This window comes from Cantharellus anzutake (assembly GCF_015039405.1).
Source record: "Cantharellus anzutake strain C23 chromosome Unknown EI90scaffold_60, whole genome shotgun sequence".
Classification (NCBI taxonomy): Eukaryota; Fungi; Basidiomycota; class Agaricomycetes; order Cantharellales; family Hydnaceae; genus Cantharellus; species Cantharellus anzutake.
In genome coordinates this window covers 158,795-173,489 of record NW_024067010.1, presented here as the reverse complement: position 1 = coordinate 173,489, position 14,695 = coordinate 158,795, and the positions used below count along the sequence as shown (strand labels likewise).

At 50.8% G+C, this 14,695-nt stretch overlaps 8 protein-coding genes across 8 annotated transcripts; 4 read left to right on the top strand and 4 right to left on the bottom strand.

The window, feature by feature from the left end:
* Positions 1 to 53: 53 nt before the first annotated feature.
* On the top strand, positions 54 to 1,600 carry EI90DRAFT_3000478 (ribosomal protein S5 domain 2-type protein). Its single transcript, XM_039056316.1, has 5 exons — positions 54 to 205; positions 254 to 373; positions 436 to 541; positions 596 to 738; positions 817 to 1,600. The coding sequence occupies exons 1-5, from the start codon at positions 73 to 75 to the stop codon at positions 1,212 to 1,214; spliced, it is 900 nt and encodes a 299-aa protein (XP_038911652.1). The 5' UTR covers positions 54 to 72; the 3' UTR covers positions 1,215 to 1,600.
* Positions 1,601 to 2,019: 419 nt separating this feature from the next.
* Positions 2,020 to 3,348, top strand: EI90DRAFT_2976968 (Sin3 associated polypeptide p18-domain-containing protein). Its single transcript, XM_039055899.1, has 3 exons — positions 2,020 to 2,100; positions 2,152 to 2,261; positions 2,321 to 3,348. Exons 1-3 carry the CDS (start codon positions 2,053 to 2,055, stop codon positions 2,850 to 2,852), a joined length of 690 nt encoding a protein of 229 aa, XP_038911651.1. The 5' UTR covers positions 2,020 to 2,052; the 3' UTR covers positions 2,853 to 3,348.
* Positions 3,349 to 3,459: 111 nt separating this feature from the next.
* EI90DRAFT_3075100 (uncharacterized protein) lies at positions 3,460 to 4,189 on the bottom strand. Its single transcript, XM_039061547.1, has 2 exons — positions 3,785 to 4,189; positions 3,460 to 3,734 (listed from the first exon to the last, which is right to left on the bottom strand). The coding sequence occupies exons 1-2, from the start codon at positions 3,923 to 3,925 to the stop codon at positions 3,516 to 3,518; spliced, it is 360 nt and encodes a 119-aa protein (XP_038911650.1). The 5' UTR covers positions 3,926 to 4,189; the 3' UTR covers positions 3,460 to 3,515.
* Positions 4,190 to 6,774: 2,585 nt separating this feature from the next.
* On the bottom strand, positions 6,775 to 7,254 carry EI90DRAFT_3129749 (ubiquitin; the record flags this gene model as incomplete). The annotated part of the gene is made up of 5 exons (XM_039064240.1): positions 6,775 to 6,859; positions 6,922 to 7,004; positions 7,069 to 7,098; positions 7,155 to 7,172; positions 7,237 to 7,254. 5 exons carry the CDS (start codon positions 7,252 to 7,254, stop codon positions 6,775 to 6,777), a joined length of 234 nt encoding a protein of 77 aa, XP_038911649.1.
* Positions 7,255 to 7,301: 47 nt separating this feature from the next.
* Positions 7,302 to 9,826, bottom strand: EI90DRAFT_3000472 (uncharacterized protein). The gene is made up of 5 exons (XM_039056315.1): positions 9,152 to 9,826; positions 8,768 to 9,087; positions 8,327 to 8,700; positions 7,936 to 8,275; positions 7,302 to 7,875 (listed from the first exon to the last, which is right to left on the bottom strand). Exons 1-5 carry the CDS (start codon positions 9,444 to 9,446, stop codon positions 7,564 to 7,566), a joined length of 1,641 nt encoding a protein of 546 aa, XP_038911648.1. The 5' UTR covers positions 9,447 to 9,826; the 3' UTR covers positions 7,302 to 7,563.
* EI90DRAFT_3075090 (uncharacterized protein) lies at positions 9,782 to 10,790 on the top strand (the record flags this gene model as incomplete). Its single annotated transcript, XM_039061546.1, has 1 exon — positions 9,782 to 10,790. A coding segment is annotated over one exon (826 nt), but the record flags the coding sequence as incomplete, so codon positions are not given.
* Positions 10,791 to 10,870: 80 nt separating this feature from the next.
* EI90DRAFT_3000467 (kinase-like protein) lies at positions 10,871 to 12,455 on the top strand (the record flags this gene model as incomplete). Its single annotated transcript, XM_039056314.1, has 6 exons — positions 10,871 to 11,330; positions 11,387 to 11,491; positions 11,550 to 12,006; positions 12,061 to 12,121; positions 12,171 to 12,332; positions 12,380 to 12,455. Coding segments are annotated over exons 1-6 (1,107 nt in total), but the record flags the coding sequence as incomplete, so codon positions are not given.
* A 326-nt stretch (positions 12,456 to 12,781) lies between these two features.
* EI90DRAFT_3129745 (uncharacterized protein) lies at positions 12,782 to 14,248 on the bottom strand (the record flags this gene model as incomplete). Its single annotated transcript, XM_039064239.1, has 5 exons — positions 12,782 to 13,756; positions 13,822 to 13,918; positions 13,972 to 14,049; positions 14,100 to 14,143; positions 14,213 to 14,248. The coding sequence occupies 5 exons, from the start codon at positions 14,246 to 14,248 to the stop codon at positions 12,782 to 12,784; spliced, it is 1,230 nt and encodes a 409-aa protein (XP_038911645.1).
* Positions 14,249 to 14,695: the final 447 nt, after the last annotated feature.

The window sequence follows — 14,695 nt, the reverse complement described above, 5'->3', positions numbered from 1 at the left end:
TCTGTTGGCGGCGGCACGGAACTGTACTCGGGTAAAACACGTGAGATTTATTTATTTATTTGTGCGGGAAAAATGTCAACGTCGCTCCAAGCGCTTACCTTCCAACGACTTCATCCGCGAGCTTACTTGGAACGATTTCTTGCGGAAGGCGTCAGGCCTGATGGCAGAGGTGATTCAAGCTGGCGGGACATCAGTGTCAATTCCGGTATGATGATGCAAATCTTGACCTATTGAAGCTCAGCGTTTTGTCAAGGATCCATTTCGACCGCAGATGGGTCGGCCCTCGTAAGGCTTGGAGACACTACTATAGTGTGTGGCGTCAAGGCCGAGGTTGCTGAACCAGACATCGATCATCCAGCAAGTGGATTCATTGGTGAGGCCCTTTAATCAGTCATACTTTCGACTCTGTAGCTCATTCGAGAACTGATGATGTAGTTCCTAATGTTGATTTATCCGCTATGTGCTCTCCTCTCTTCAAAACTGGTCCTCCTGGGGAGGAGGCTCAAATTATATCCCAGTATATTTATGGAACCCTCTTAAGGTTCACGTCAACCTTTATTTGACACTTGTGGCTTACTAAAACCTTGGCCTATAGCTCCGAATTCTTGCCTCTCAAGAGTTTGGCCATTGAGCCAGGGAAGGCGGTATGGTGCCTCTATATTGATGCTGCATGCATTAATTATGACGGGAATGCCCTTGACGCCACCCTGTTAGCTGTGGTCACTGCACTAAAGAACAGTAAGCGTTCTGCGCTTATTCTCCTCTTGCGCCCGTTATCCTGCTCTTTCTGCCGCCTTCTCATTGGTGATCATCTAGCGCAACTTCCTACCGCCACCTTCTCGGAGACGACTGGCAGGACAACCATCTCAAGAACGCTATCTGCTCCTCTCTCACTCAACTTTGCACGGACGCCTTCATCCTTCACTTTTGGCCACTTCAAACCTAGTTCAAGCCCGTTACCCAACTCAGTCCCTGAATCATTCTTTCTGGCTGATCTCACTTCATTCGAGGAGCCATTAATGGAAAGCACCTTGGCGGTCGTCATGTATCCTAACGGTGATATTGGTGGCATCACACAAACTGGTGTCATTGATACTGTGACGTCCTTACCTCAGGGTGAGCGTGGCGTAACGGGCTCTTATGATGCAATTACTCGAGCTACGTTGCTTGCGAAAAGTCAACTCGCCAGCCTCCACAAACAGAAACTAATGTGAATAGGGTGCGTTCTACTTGGGCTCTAGTAGGCATGTTCGACATCTTTCTTCGCGAACGGAAGCTTTGGCCGATTAGTAGTCGCGTTAATCTCCAGAATGGGGAAGGCATCACTTGCGTGCATGACAGGGGACGCACTGTGGAATTGGGAAACCTCTAGTATCCTATGTACCCCGATCTCCGTACTACCGACTACAGTGAAAGTGGCCGTTGTTGGCCTACTCACTTTATGCTAACCACATGCTTAAAGTCCACCATGACCAGCTTTGTTCCATGATGATTTGTTGGATGACTGACCTCAGGCAGAAAATATTCGTTTCTCTATCCCTATGACAGAATGTACTGCTCAGCAAAATCTGATAACTGCCTGAAGCGGCATTGCCGGCTTCCTCCCATTTTTGAGAAGCTAGTTTAGCTGTATGAGAATCGCCGCTGACATCAAGGGCGATCAATACGGCTCTGAGTGCACGATATCGCAGCGTGACCACAAACACTAGTTACGTTGCCTGGGGCGTCTTCGGCCACTATGGGATCACAGTGGAGTGGCCATAAATATTCACCTTGCGTTCATCCAACGCCTCCCTCTATGCACTATGGTGATCAAAACTGGGGGTATCGGGGTCAGAAGTAGTACAGAGAGGCTGAGATTCAATGGTGAGTCTAAATGAGAGATCGCACGGCGTAGGAATTTGTCTCGTACTTCAGCACTTAGTGACGGGTTCTCTGAGAAACAGATAATGCTGCATATAGTGATGTTTATAATATCGCTGTAGGGGGAACTAATTTAATTCTACTGTAGCTCCATGTGATCACTACCTTAAATTGGGTTCTTTCAAACTAATGGCAGACGATGCCCCCACTTCGAAACCAGTTGTAGACCGTAGTAAGGTCAGTGGGTGCTACTATCATCCATGGTGCAACTGATCGAATGTGTCCTAGATATGCCCGTTTCTGTTACGGGCGTTTGTAAAAATTGGTGGACACCACCGCTTGAGCATATTCGAAGACAACGTCTTACCTGTTGCCGACGAGTATCAGCTGTATACATGGTACGTACAAAGATTAGTGGCTTGCACTGGATGTGTTGTAATTACATCTGTCATCATAGGAATGATGCAACCCTCCGCGAACTGGTCACTGCACTCCGTGCGCTGCCGCCAAACCCACTTACCAGTTCTCTTCGACATGGCGCTGCACGCTTCTCCTTCCGTGCCGTTTTCCCTGATCCCACCGACAGAGGGCGTATTTCCTACAAAGACCTAGGTACGATCCACGCCAGGGACCTCACGCAAATCAACTTGTTGGAAGGAGACTTTGAGACCGAGCAAGGCACAGACGAATTGGAACGACGCGGGAGAATAGAAGAAAAGGACAAAAAGATTGCCGAAGAACGCACCATAGAAGAACTCCGAGTCCAGCCAGGAGACTGGCTCGACGTTGCAGTCATGGTCCCCACATCAACCGGTATCCCCAGTGCCTCGGGATCGTTTGGCGCTGGTGGCCCGAGTATTAGAGGCGCTGCGGCTACTCGTGGAGCGGGAAGGGGGATTGGGATCCTCGCGCACCAACTTCCCGGTGGACCCGCGACACTGAATCTAAACTTACTCAAAACTGGCGAGGAGGCGCACCTCGCGGGGTAGGATCATTCCTCGGGCGTGGGGGCGGACTTCCAGGCCATGAGGAAAACAGGAATGGGCTTTCGGAGCGAGGGCGTGCTCGTGGTAGCGCTGCGCTTAACCGCCGCGGATTGCCTCGTAGAGGGTCACCCGATCGCACCTTAGGAGGAGCGGAAGAAGACAGGGCTCCGCACAGAAGGCCCCGTAGTCGTTCGAGGAGTCGTTCGAGGTCTCCATCCCGCTCTCGCTCCCCTGTCCGTCGAAGAAGTCGCTCACGCTCTCGCAGTCCGTACGTGCGTTCTCGTTCTCCGCGTTACCGGCGAAGACGCAACGATTAGGTGAAACAATCGGATCAAGCTGTTAGCCTTGGTAACACCACGATCGTTCCCAGACATTTCATTTGTAACTTGCTGTGATTGATTGTCTTGCGTGCTATCTTGATTCGCAATAAGTACAAGTGTGAAACATCCACTAAGAAACGAACAAAGATTATAAACTTAGAGTAAATTGTTTAAGAGAGAAAGGCATTTTGACGGAAAGCAAACAAGATGAGAAGCCACTGAACGCTGTCCAGAGCTTGGGATTGGGGTATGGTGGAAAAGTGGTTGAATGATTCTGGATGATATAGGAACACTAGGAGCCCAAGGGGAAGCGAGGATACAGAGTGGGAATGATCGGATTTCAGGGCTAACTGGAGTCGGATATGTCATACCCTCCCTCATCCTTTAATCGCTCCCGGACGCTCATGAGAAGTTTGCCAAGCTCATTTCTTCCATCTCCGTCCGGTCCGATACCGAAAAAGGCGTCTCGCTTCGTTCCCCACATAAGCTGAGCTGGATATGTAGAAATGAGTTCTTCTCGAAGTTCCCTATGCTGTGTGAACTTCAGGTAGAGGACTTCCTCCATCTGGACCGCGATCGATCAAATTTAGAAATGGAACGTAAAGAGCGCCGTACCTTGTCAACCTTGATATCTTCCCAATCAGGTCGAATCCACGCATCATAGGCCTTTGCAGCCAGCCAAGCATCCAGGCCTCGAGGCCCTGCGTTCCTCACAGCCTCCGCGATCCTCAACGCCTCATTCCTACCAACTCCCATGAATCCGTTCCCACTTCCAACCCGTCTTCCAACTTTCGCTGGTATGAACTTGAACGCGTGATACAGGTGCTCTGCGGTGGAATATAGACGGTTATTAAAATAGACTGTGTAAGGGGATGCAATGGAGAAGCCGTAGTATGGCTCAGAAGACGCTCCAAAATAGATCTTCAGTGGTGGCGGAGGTGGATTGGAATTCGCCTCCCTTGACTGGCTGAATCCTAGAGTTGAATCTGTGATGGGGGTATACTTTCGATGGCGTCGGTGTCTGGTTGGGGGAGTTTCCACTTCGGGTGAGGAAGGGGGGATGTTGTCCGGAATTATGGCAGTGGGCTTTGACTTCTGATGGTCCTGTTGATAATGATGGTCTTGTAGCCCTTGCTGTTGCGCGAGGTGTTGTTGGTACTGAGCGGACCTGGATGAAGTGGGTGTGGGTATTGTTACAGTGCTTGTCGTGACTTCCGAAGGAGTCAGCGAGGGTGGTCGGTCGTCTTCTTCTAATGTCGGAATCACACTACGCCACTTCCCCTTTTTGACTTGCATACTCTGGTCAGCACTTGCCCGTGTCTGCACTACTGGCGATTCCTCCGAAAGCTCAGGTATGATGGGAATGATAGGGGCAGCTGGAGGTGCCTTTCTCCCAAACCCAAATCTCCCAACAAACTTTGGTATCCCGAAGGGGAATGGCCCGATGCGGCGAGTGGTCGAGGACGATGCAGGAGCGGGTGATGGTTCAGGAACATGGTCATCCTCGTCGGGGGGTGTGGGTGTGGTCGAGACGGGAGGCTGGAAAAGAAAACTCCCTTCCACAGGTTCATACGGTAGTGTGCGTGATCTCCCAACAGTCCTACGGCTGCTTGGTGGGCCCATTTCGCTATTCGAGTGATTACCGGGAAGTATGGGGGCACCATTGATATTATGGCTTGATGCAGTTCGACTCCTCCGGCTTGGTAAAGCTGTGCCTTTATTGCCATCTTGACGCATCCAAATGGGTAAGTCATGGCGATGCTCTTGGCGTGCTGCCTGTACGGCGGCATTCAGCGTCTCGACCTCAGAATCTGACGGCGCCGTGCCAGCAGGTATAATCGGCTGCGAAGAAGACGACTTTGAAGCATCTGCTAATGAAGGCGCTTGGTGGAAGGGCCGCATGCGATGCTCGTCGGACTCAGCGTGGGGGGGGTTGGGAGTTGGACCAAGAGAGACAGCAGCCATCGTCCCTGCTATTGACGGCATGACAGGTGGAGTAGGACGAGGAGACGAGCCTCGCATGGCGGGGGAACTACTACGCGGAGGGGAAAGAGGGAGTGCAACGTTGTGAGGGTCCACAGGTGAGGGGAGATTTGCCGCGGAAGACTCCCCGGTTTCATTTGTGATGATGATCTCTGGAGGCTGCAGTGGTGATAGATGGGGCGTGACACTCGACGGCTCATCGTCCGGCTCATCTTCAGTGTCAGTGTGCGGGATCTTGAGGGTCACCACTGGTGGAGGTTGAGCAGTGAACGTGTCGGGGGTGCCTGGTTCTGGTAATATCGGTGCCGCAGGCGTGGAGGGTCTCCTTTGCGGAGGATCAGCTTTTATTATGGGGGTTGACTGTGATTGTTGCTGCTGCTGCCGGTCCTTGGAAACAGGAGTTGTTCCTGCTTGCTGTTGCTGTGCAGCTGCAGCAGCCTGCTGTACTTGTTGTTGCAGAGCAGTAGCCATCCACGGATAGAGATATGTATACTGATATGGAAGTGCATATCCTTGCTGATAATGCATCGGATATTGCGGTAGGGGCGATCGTACTACAGGTGTGCTCTCCACCTTGGGGACGGTATTCGCTGAACTAGATCTTGAAGGAAAGAATCCTCCAAAGGCCTTTGAGCGCCTTGGTGGTGGGCGTTTATTTGGACGTGAAGGTGGCAACGGTTTATTCTCGGATGACTTGAGTGGTACAGTAGAGGTGGAATAGTAATCATAGGATGGGGAAGGGTAGTTGGCCGTCGTAGCTGTTGCGTAGTGGACAGGATATGATGTCCCCTGTGTATATTGCGAGGCACCATTGGGGGGGACGATGTAATGGGTGTACCAGCCTTGGTGGGAAAGGGTTAGATATTTTGTCTTCCTAAGCATTCGGATCATTGATCGCAACTCACGAGGATCGTAATAGACGCCCCCTGGTGCCGCAGCCACATGCTGCGTATATTGCTGGGTATTTGGCTGAGCCGGTGTGCTCATGGTGGTCCGTTGGGGCGGGTGTCCCTCAAAGCTGGTCCCGGCCCACGCTAAGCGAAAGTGTGTATCTGAGACTATGCAAGGAGAGAGAAAGGAGCCCTTTGGCGGCGTGGGGGCGGAGGCGCGTGCTCCAGTGCAGGAAAACTAGTTGAGCAGGTGAGGATGGGAAGGAAAAGTATTCATCCTCATTAAAGTGATGCGGTTTTTGGTCACAGACACGAGGCAGTCGTGAGTTTCGAAACCCCGCCAAAATAAACGTCCCAAGGGTGTGTCCCGATGGTACAGAAGCTGCTGGGCGCTTGAGTCCACGTCAGCGAATAGACGCCGTGTGCTTAGGTAAGATGGTGGCGGGATTATCGATACACGAGGCGAAGTTCACACCATCAGAACTCGCCATTCACGGAAATCGGCCACGCCAAAGGTATGCTTCACATAGCATTCTCTTGTAAGAGAACCCAGTGCGTTGCCCGAAGCTCGCCAAGCGGTGTTCGCCGAGTGACCGAGGGGTGTGCACACCAACTGAGAGAGCTGCAAATCAAACAGAACTGCAAAAGCGTTCATAAAATGCTTTCTATGTTAACATGTACAGCCTCCCCTTCAACCTGCCCCTGCGACATCTCAAACCGGAAAAACCATCACTAACAACCTCCACGCAGTGCAAGGACAAGATGCAGGACGGATCCAGCAGTTACGTTTAGTTCTCGAACCGTCTTGTCGTCAGCCCTGCACAAACCATAAGCACAAAAGCAACGCGCGCAGGGTAAACCCAAATTCAGTTGACTCACATTTGTCGCCCGCCAAAAATCAGACGCTGCTGTGGTGGTGGTACACCGGACTGTTCCTCGACTTTCTCCTTGATGCGGTTGATCTTGCATCGTTGACAGTCAAGTAAGTCAATTCAGCAGGGGCGCTTCTTTATTGCGGCAACGTACTTTGTCATCGGGGTCGATGTCAAGCTCAATCTGCGCCCAAAGGATTCGAATTAGTTTGAAATTCCCTTCAAATTGTGATCGCGAACCTCTTTCCCTGTAAGAGTCTGTGCGCCGTGATTCAAAGTCAGATTCGGTGCCGGCAAGCTCGATCGCGAGGCGTCCGCACACCTTGACTTTGATAATCATCGCGCAGAGGTTTTAGGCGAGTCAATGATCCGAAGTGTAGGTCTGTGGAATAACTGACGCGTCGACTGGTCAAAGAGTCGATCGCACTTGCGTGATGTGTGATAGAACAACCGTGACTTGTCACCAGTCACATTGGCGCTTATTTAACCAAGGATTCCTCGTCACGCAAAATTGTGCCGTCAGCAGCGGAGAATGAGATTTGTGCATATGCAATCAACACACCAATGCTATCACTGTTTCCGTGGACATCAGAGGAATATTTATGACACACTAGCATACACCCAGCATTGCAAACGGGACTGCCAGGCGTCATTTCTTCCTTTTTCTCGACTTCGGATCGTTCTGGCCATTGGCCCCCTCCGCACCCCCTAGAGGCTTTTCAGCAGCAGTATTGGCTTTCCTGATCGCCGACATCCTTAGCTTCTCCGGAACTTTCTCCCAGTAGATTCGTTCTTTCCTCCCGCTTACTATTTCCGCTTGGATCAGCTTCCGCGAAGATGGAGTATCGGCAGTAGCTTTATTCCCAGCACTATCGGTACCCGAAGATTGATACACCAAATTGGATGCAAAGTAAGACTGTATCATAGAAGAGTATGATGAATCCGATAAGCGAAGGTAGCACTGAACATGCAAAAGATTAGACCAAACACCTTCAACGTATTAATGGTCAAAAATCCGTACCGTGTCTAGCTTCTTTGTGTAGTCTACATAATCGATCGGAGAGAATTGGCCCTTCGGCGGTGCGTCCCTGAGGACCGCCGAGAAGAGCTCTCTTAGTGTGGTTTTGTTTGTTTCTGGGTGGAGGTTCTTCACGAAGAGGAGACAACCTATTGGATAGTTCGGCGGGGGAGGTGTCTGGATTCGCGTTGGGGGATCTGGTTCCGGAGTAGCAACGATTTTAGACTGAGCGGAATTGCGAGTACATTCCTCGGGGACTGCCTGAAGTGGCAATGCCGATTCTTGGGAGAGTGCCTCTGTCATCTGCTTTAGATACTCGTCCTTAAGCTGCAACCATCGGGATCTATTGGTCATGTTATTAGTCATACAACGTTTACCCTGAAAGACAACCAACTTTGAAAGTGTCCGGAAGCTGTATCTCAAAGCCTCCGTCACTTCATCAGACACAGCTAAAATTTTGCCAGCCCTGTAGTGGTCGCGGGATTCCGAGAAACTCCAGGGCCATTCACTCAGCAATCTCTCTCCTATTCGCCTCTCTTTGAATGTAATAAACGCATAGCCATAGCATTTGTCTTTCTTCGCGTAGCTTTGGGCACCGGACTCGTGGGCACCCGCGTGTGTCGCAATATGTTGTATCGAAAACAATGGCGAAGGGTCATCTGCGTTGACTTTTGAGGAAACCGCTGAGTTTGGAGCGTTCGCGCAGAGCAATCCAGTGACGAAACGATGGATTTTAGGGATGGTTCGGATATGCAGAGGAACATTTTCCTGTCACAATAAAGGAATAGATCATTAGCCTTGTAACAGGCGAACAACAGGGTCATGCTAAACACACAACATAGACACTCTGGGTATCCCACCCTTCCTTTGTCACGCCTTGCAGGGTCTGGTCAATATTCTCCCAGTCCTTTCTTCGTATCTCAAAGCCGCCATCATCCCCCTCTTCCCCGCCTCTTGAGGACGAGGAACCGGCTGGCCAGGGCGTTGGCTCCGATAGGAGCACGCGAACATCAAGCAGCTCGTTCATGGGCGAAGTTCGGATAGCACGAATTATGGATATTTGAGGGGGGAGCCGCACAGGGTGCTTTGTGTGGGATCGAGACAGAGCTTGTTGGAAATATGGACTTCTGGTAATTATCTGCTCGAGGGGAAGATCTGGATCAGAATCGTTGAGTTATGTGTGGTCCCACGCCCCAGCGATATGAACAGAGTAGCTCACATCCATCCTCGGAGTATTTTATGAAGAGTCGAGTTTCAATGTCAACGCAGAGCGCGTAATCCGAAAGGCTAAGTTCCAAAAGACTTAAGACTTCAAGGTCGGAGAGGTATCCCTCCTGGGCTTTCTTGCCTTTGGTATTTCCACGAACGTCAGGGTGCTTTTCATCCGGCCTGATGTTAGAGATAGGCGCCACTTGAACGGCGCCGCTATCCTCTTGAGGCACCGAGACAATCTGCCCTGAAGATGCAACTTTAGGCCTCTTGGACAATACTCGGGGGATAAAAGTAGTCTCCATTCAAAGTGCACCGCGTCGTGTCGTGGCGGGTAGACGAAGGACAACGACGTGACCAACTTGCGTGGGAATTTTGGGTTCAACGACCGAATTGATTGCGTCCACGAAGTTTGGGAATGCTTGAAGAGCCACCCTCTAGCACTCAGGTTGGGACAACGCTCGATTGTTAAGTAAATCCGATGCCGTTCGAACTTATTGAGACAATTGACCTCGATCACAATCTCCTGAAAGAGAGTAGCCATTACCCGATAAGGGAATGTGAGCTTCAGACTACAATCCCATCGGCTTGTTCCTCTTTGCAGGCTTCGATTGTTATGTTTACCAAATTCGTAACCGCGTATGTGTGAACAGGGTCATCCCACATCGAGTAGTTCCAGCGAGGACAAGCCCTTCAGGTCCGACAGTAAGGAAGGAGTCCATCAGGAATTAGAAGGCCAGCTTCCTTCACTTACATCTCAAGCGATCTCCGCAATCAGTCTCCCCAGAGCAGATAGTAACGATGACCTATGGGAGCCCATTCCCGCGATTGTGGATAGAGTTCCTTCGGTTCCTGGGCTGCATCTACCTCCAGTGCGACTGTCTGAGGATCGTGCGGAATTCGTGGTACAGAATATCCTTCCATATTTCCAGGGTGGCACAGTGAATCAAGTTATGCTGTTCGGTTCTGGTTCATCTGGTCTCCCCTCCTTCATTCTCGAGCTCATTGGCGGTCTTTCGATCTTGCTTCAACCCCATCTCAATGCATCGACTTACACACTACTGTTCCCCCCGACTTCAATAAACCAACGATATCCGGCCCGACAGATTATACTCAATCTTTACCGTCCGGGGGAAGGGATTTCGCCGCATGTCGATTTGCTTGGAAGATTTGGCGACGGGATCATCGTTCTCAGTCTACTCTCGGGGGTGGTCATGGATTTTACTCCGGAGGATGGTGCGTCGACCAACGCTCCAACTTGCCTCTGGCTACCACCCCGTTCAATCCTCGTCCTGGAAGGAGAAGCCCGATACCAATGGAAACATGGAATACAGTCTGTAAAACAAGATTTCATTGAGAGCCGGGATGGGAGTGGAACCATCGATGGTGTTTGGGTAGATCGTGGCTTGCGCATTAGCTGCACAATACGTTGGCTCCTTCCCGGCGCTGATCAACTCGGCTATTGACCGATATGCTGTAAAATCCGTGCAACATCGGACGTAAGACCATACAATTAGGTGCGACTGTAGTTCCTGTTTCTTGCCGACTGTTTAGACCCAATGTAAGAGAGGGTGCTTGTATGCTTGAGATGTGCTTAGGTGTTCGAACATTGCCTGCATAACAATGATCCAGACAGTTGATATAATATGGGCGATGGAGCCAGTGGTTGACTGGGGGGATTCGGTTCGCGTCGTCATCAGGCTGTCGCATTTCCCATCCATCCATTCTTCAGAGACTCTGGGCGAGGTCGTGAATGAACCACTGAGCGGTGTATGTTGTGGAGTCGCTTCTAGTGTCACGCCGAGTTCGAACACTCCCGAGTCCTTGTGCTTAGCTCTTGGTTCGCATGCACACGTTCAGACTCTCATGCATGTGACGATAATATAGCTGCTGAGCCCCTGCGCCGAAGTTATTTAACAGCGACGGGAATAGTGATATCGGCCATGAACGCCCCACCTATTGACGCAATGCAGCTTTACCGCGCGAAAAAGGACAAGGCACGTCGACCAGTTGTAGACAAATATTCTATCCTTGGTTTCATATCATCTGGGACGTACGGCCGTGTTTATAAGGCCCGGAGCCTTGATCCAGAGGGGCAGATATACGCCATTAAGAAATTCAAACCCGACAAAGAGGGCGAGGTTGTTACCTACACTGGTATCAGTCAAAGCGCTTGTCGCGAGATTGCCGTGAGTGCGTGGCGAAGTTGGCTGGAGTTCCACTGACTATCTTCGTGCGCATGCAGCTGAATATGGAGATCGAGAACATAAATGTCATTAAGCTTCGAGAAGTAATGCTTGAGGACAAGTCGATCTACATGGTGTTCGAGTACGCCGAGCATGACTTTCTCGTCAGTAGACGCACACTATCTCCGAGTTATTACATCCTGAATGCGGTTTCACGCCTAGCAAATCATTCACCATCATTCTTCTGTCCTTCGCACCTCAATAGCAGTGCCCGTCATCAAATCCCTTCTCTTTCAGCTCATCAATGGCGTCCTGTACCTCCATAATCAACAAATCATGCACCGAGACCTTAAACCAGCAAATATCCTTGTCACATCCGGTGGAGTTGTCAAGATTGGAGACCTTGGTCTTGCCCGTCTATGTCATAATCCTCTCCAGCCTCTCTACGTCGGCGACAAGGTGGTCGTAACAATTTGGTATCGTGCTCCGGAATTGCTCATGGGGAGTAAGCACTACACAAAAGCGGTGGATAATTGGGCAGTTGGGTGTATTTTTGCGGAACTTCTCAGCCTGCGACCCATCTTTAAAGGTGAGGAGGCAAAGCTGGACGCGAAGAAGACTGTCCCGTTCCAGAAGGACCAAGTCACGAAGATAATTGAGGTCTTAGGGACCCCTGATCGTCAGTGTTAGGCCTGCTTGCCATGCCAATCCCTACTCATTCTACGGCACCTAGCCGAGCATTGGCCTGGGCTAACTCATATGCCTGAGTACCAGAGCATGTTGCGACTGGATAAGTACGCGTCCAATCCTCAGAGATTCAAGTATTAAGGAGATTCAACGCAGGCATCGCCCGTCCTTACATCAATGGTTCTCCACACGCCTCCATGCGCCATTGGGATATGATCTTATTAACCGACTGTTAACATATGATCCTACGAGGCGCATTACTGCTAAGGAAGCGTTACAGCATCGCTGGTTTGCTGCCGAACCGCGACCTACTAAAAAGTAGGCTTCCTCACCTATCTTAACATAATAATTAATACCGTCTTTAGCGCGTTCCAACTTCTCCCACAAAACCAGACTTACCCTTTGAGGCGTGTGACGAATGATGAAGCTTCGGCAATGGTGCCTTCGAGACCCGCTACGGGAAACGTATCCACGGCTCAAGGCGGACAGAATCAACTTCACGCCGGGCGTTCATACACGCAAAACCGTGGTCACCCTCCGCCCACAGGTTTGGTGGGTATGCCGCCTCGAAAACGAACGAGAATTTGATGAAAATGCTTGCGAAACGAATCGTTGTTGTTGCATGTTCCGAATTACAATTCAGTCATTAATATGGGAGTTATTGGTGTCGAAGTGATTGATCCAAGAGTAAACGCCCTTCATGAAATAAGCAAGTATCCTAGGTAGCAAACCCCAAATTTAGGTCGCTTAACTGGAAAACGAGGGGATCAGGACAGCTGAGGAGGGGGTACCCATTCAGGTATCTCCCCCAAGACGAAGGCTGGCGCTTCAAACTTTGCTCGCGCATCCTTTGGTATGATGTCAATGTAGTTTGGGGGGAGTAATTGTTCAAAAGGGTAATTAACGGGGGACAAGGGAGCAGGTCCTGCCCTGGGTATAAATACTGTCCCGGAAGCGTTCTGAGGTTGGGATGGAGAGAACGAAGAGAACGCCGATATGGGAGGTTCTTGGGGCTTAGTGAAGGTGGAACCAGTACCTGTTTGTCCGAATGCCAATGGCTGTCCAAAAACGGGCGTCTGGGGTTGTCCGAAGGTGGATGGCTGCTGGAAAGTGCCTGCCGGTTGTGGAGGCGTAAATGGGCCAGCTGTTGATGTGGGGGGGCCGGCAAAAGATGCGTTTCCACCAGGGTTTGAGAACGCACTGAATCCCCCACCACTATTTCCAGATGGTCGAAATGCCGATCGAGTGCCTTCGCCGCCAAATGCGGAATTTCCAAAGGCTGAAGTAGGACCCTGAAAACTCGAGCCCGAAGCCGGCTGTCCAAAGCTGGCGCCAGGACCGGAAGTTTGCCCAAAGATGGATGTGGGGGGCTGAATTGAAGCGGCAGTTGCAAAGGCACTGGGCTGATTGTTGGCGAATGCGCTAAATCCACCAGAAGATCCGAATTGAGTTGGCTGAGCTGCCGCACCAAATGCTGATGTTTGGCCAAATGTGGGAGATGACGATCCGAAGGCGGATGTTCCAAATGCAGGCTGTCCGAACGCAGGCTTGCCAAATGCGCTTGGTTGACCAAAGGCATTGTTGCCTGGACGTGTTGAGCTCGTCAAGCCGGCTTGCGAAAGCATCTCTGGAGGGAAGTTCGGTGACTGCATGGCGGCCTGCTTCCAGGCACCATTGAGGTCATTGCGTATCCGGTCGAACGCATTATTCGTAAGTTGCATCTGCGTGGCTTCGTATTGGGTCTGGACGCCCATTATCAGTGAACAATGAGCTGGGAGGGGCGTGCATTGCAAGGAAGAGAACGCACATAAAGGGCCGGATTCCCTTGCATGTTAGCCTGCCAGAACTTGATGCGCATCTCTTCTGGGGACTCATCAAGGCCCGAAATTAGATTTGGCTCTCCTCTAAGAGCGACAGAATGTTAGCGATGCATCTATCTAGACACCAATACTCTTACTTGGCTGGACCGTAGGAAGAGAAGGGCCAGAGAGGTCTGTCCTTGCCCTCCGTCATATCTCGATTAATTGATTCGGTTCTTCATAAACACGTCACTTTCCCCTCCCCAACAGGACAAAACCCACTTACGTGAATGGAGGCGTCCACTCTGGCTTTGAATTTCCAGAACTACTCTGAGAAACTGTCACATGCATTAGTCTTGCACGCAAGTGAACTATGCGACGCCATTAGGCTCAACTAACCTCCAAATATGTTTGGTTTATCTTTGGGATGCTCATTTATACATCGATCTGGCGAGTTGGTTAGGGGGTACTGCAGTGCAACGTGAGCGAAGATCGCACCTCCGAACTTGCAACGGCCGCGCAAAAAATACTGGCAAATTGCCTTTTTCACTCAGAATAAGTCAGCAGACTCGCCGGTAACCGTGGGGAGCCTCACCATAATGAAGTGCCTGCTTCCAAGTAATATGAGGGAAGGAAGAACGTGTGTTATGGTTGAGTCAACAAGCATCTCGCATAGCCACACATACGATGGCATGGCCGCTGGAGGAATTCGCGCTGTTTAGACACCACGGACAAGGAGACCAAGCCAACAACAACAACAACCTCATGCATAAGGTGAAGGAGACGATAGGGATAGTAGACTTCATATGGAACTCACGATCCACCGACAAACGAAGGGAGCACGAACGGAGAAGCTGGGGTGCTGGGAGAAACCAAGAGCAC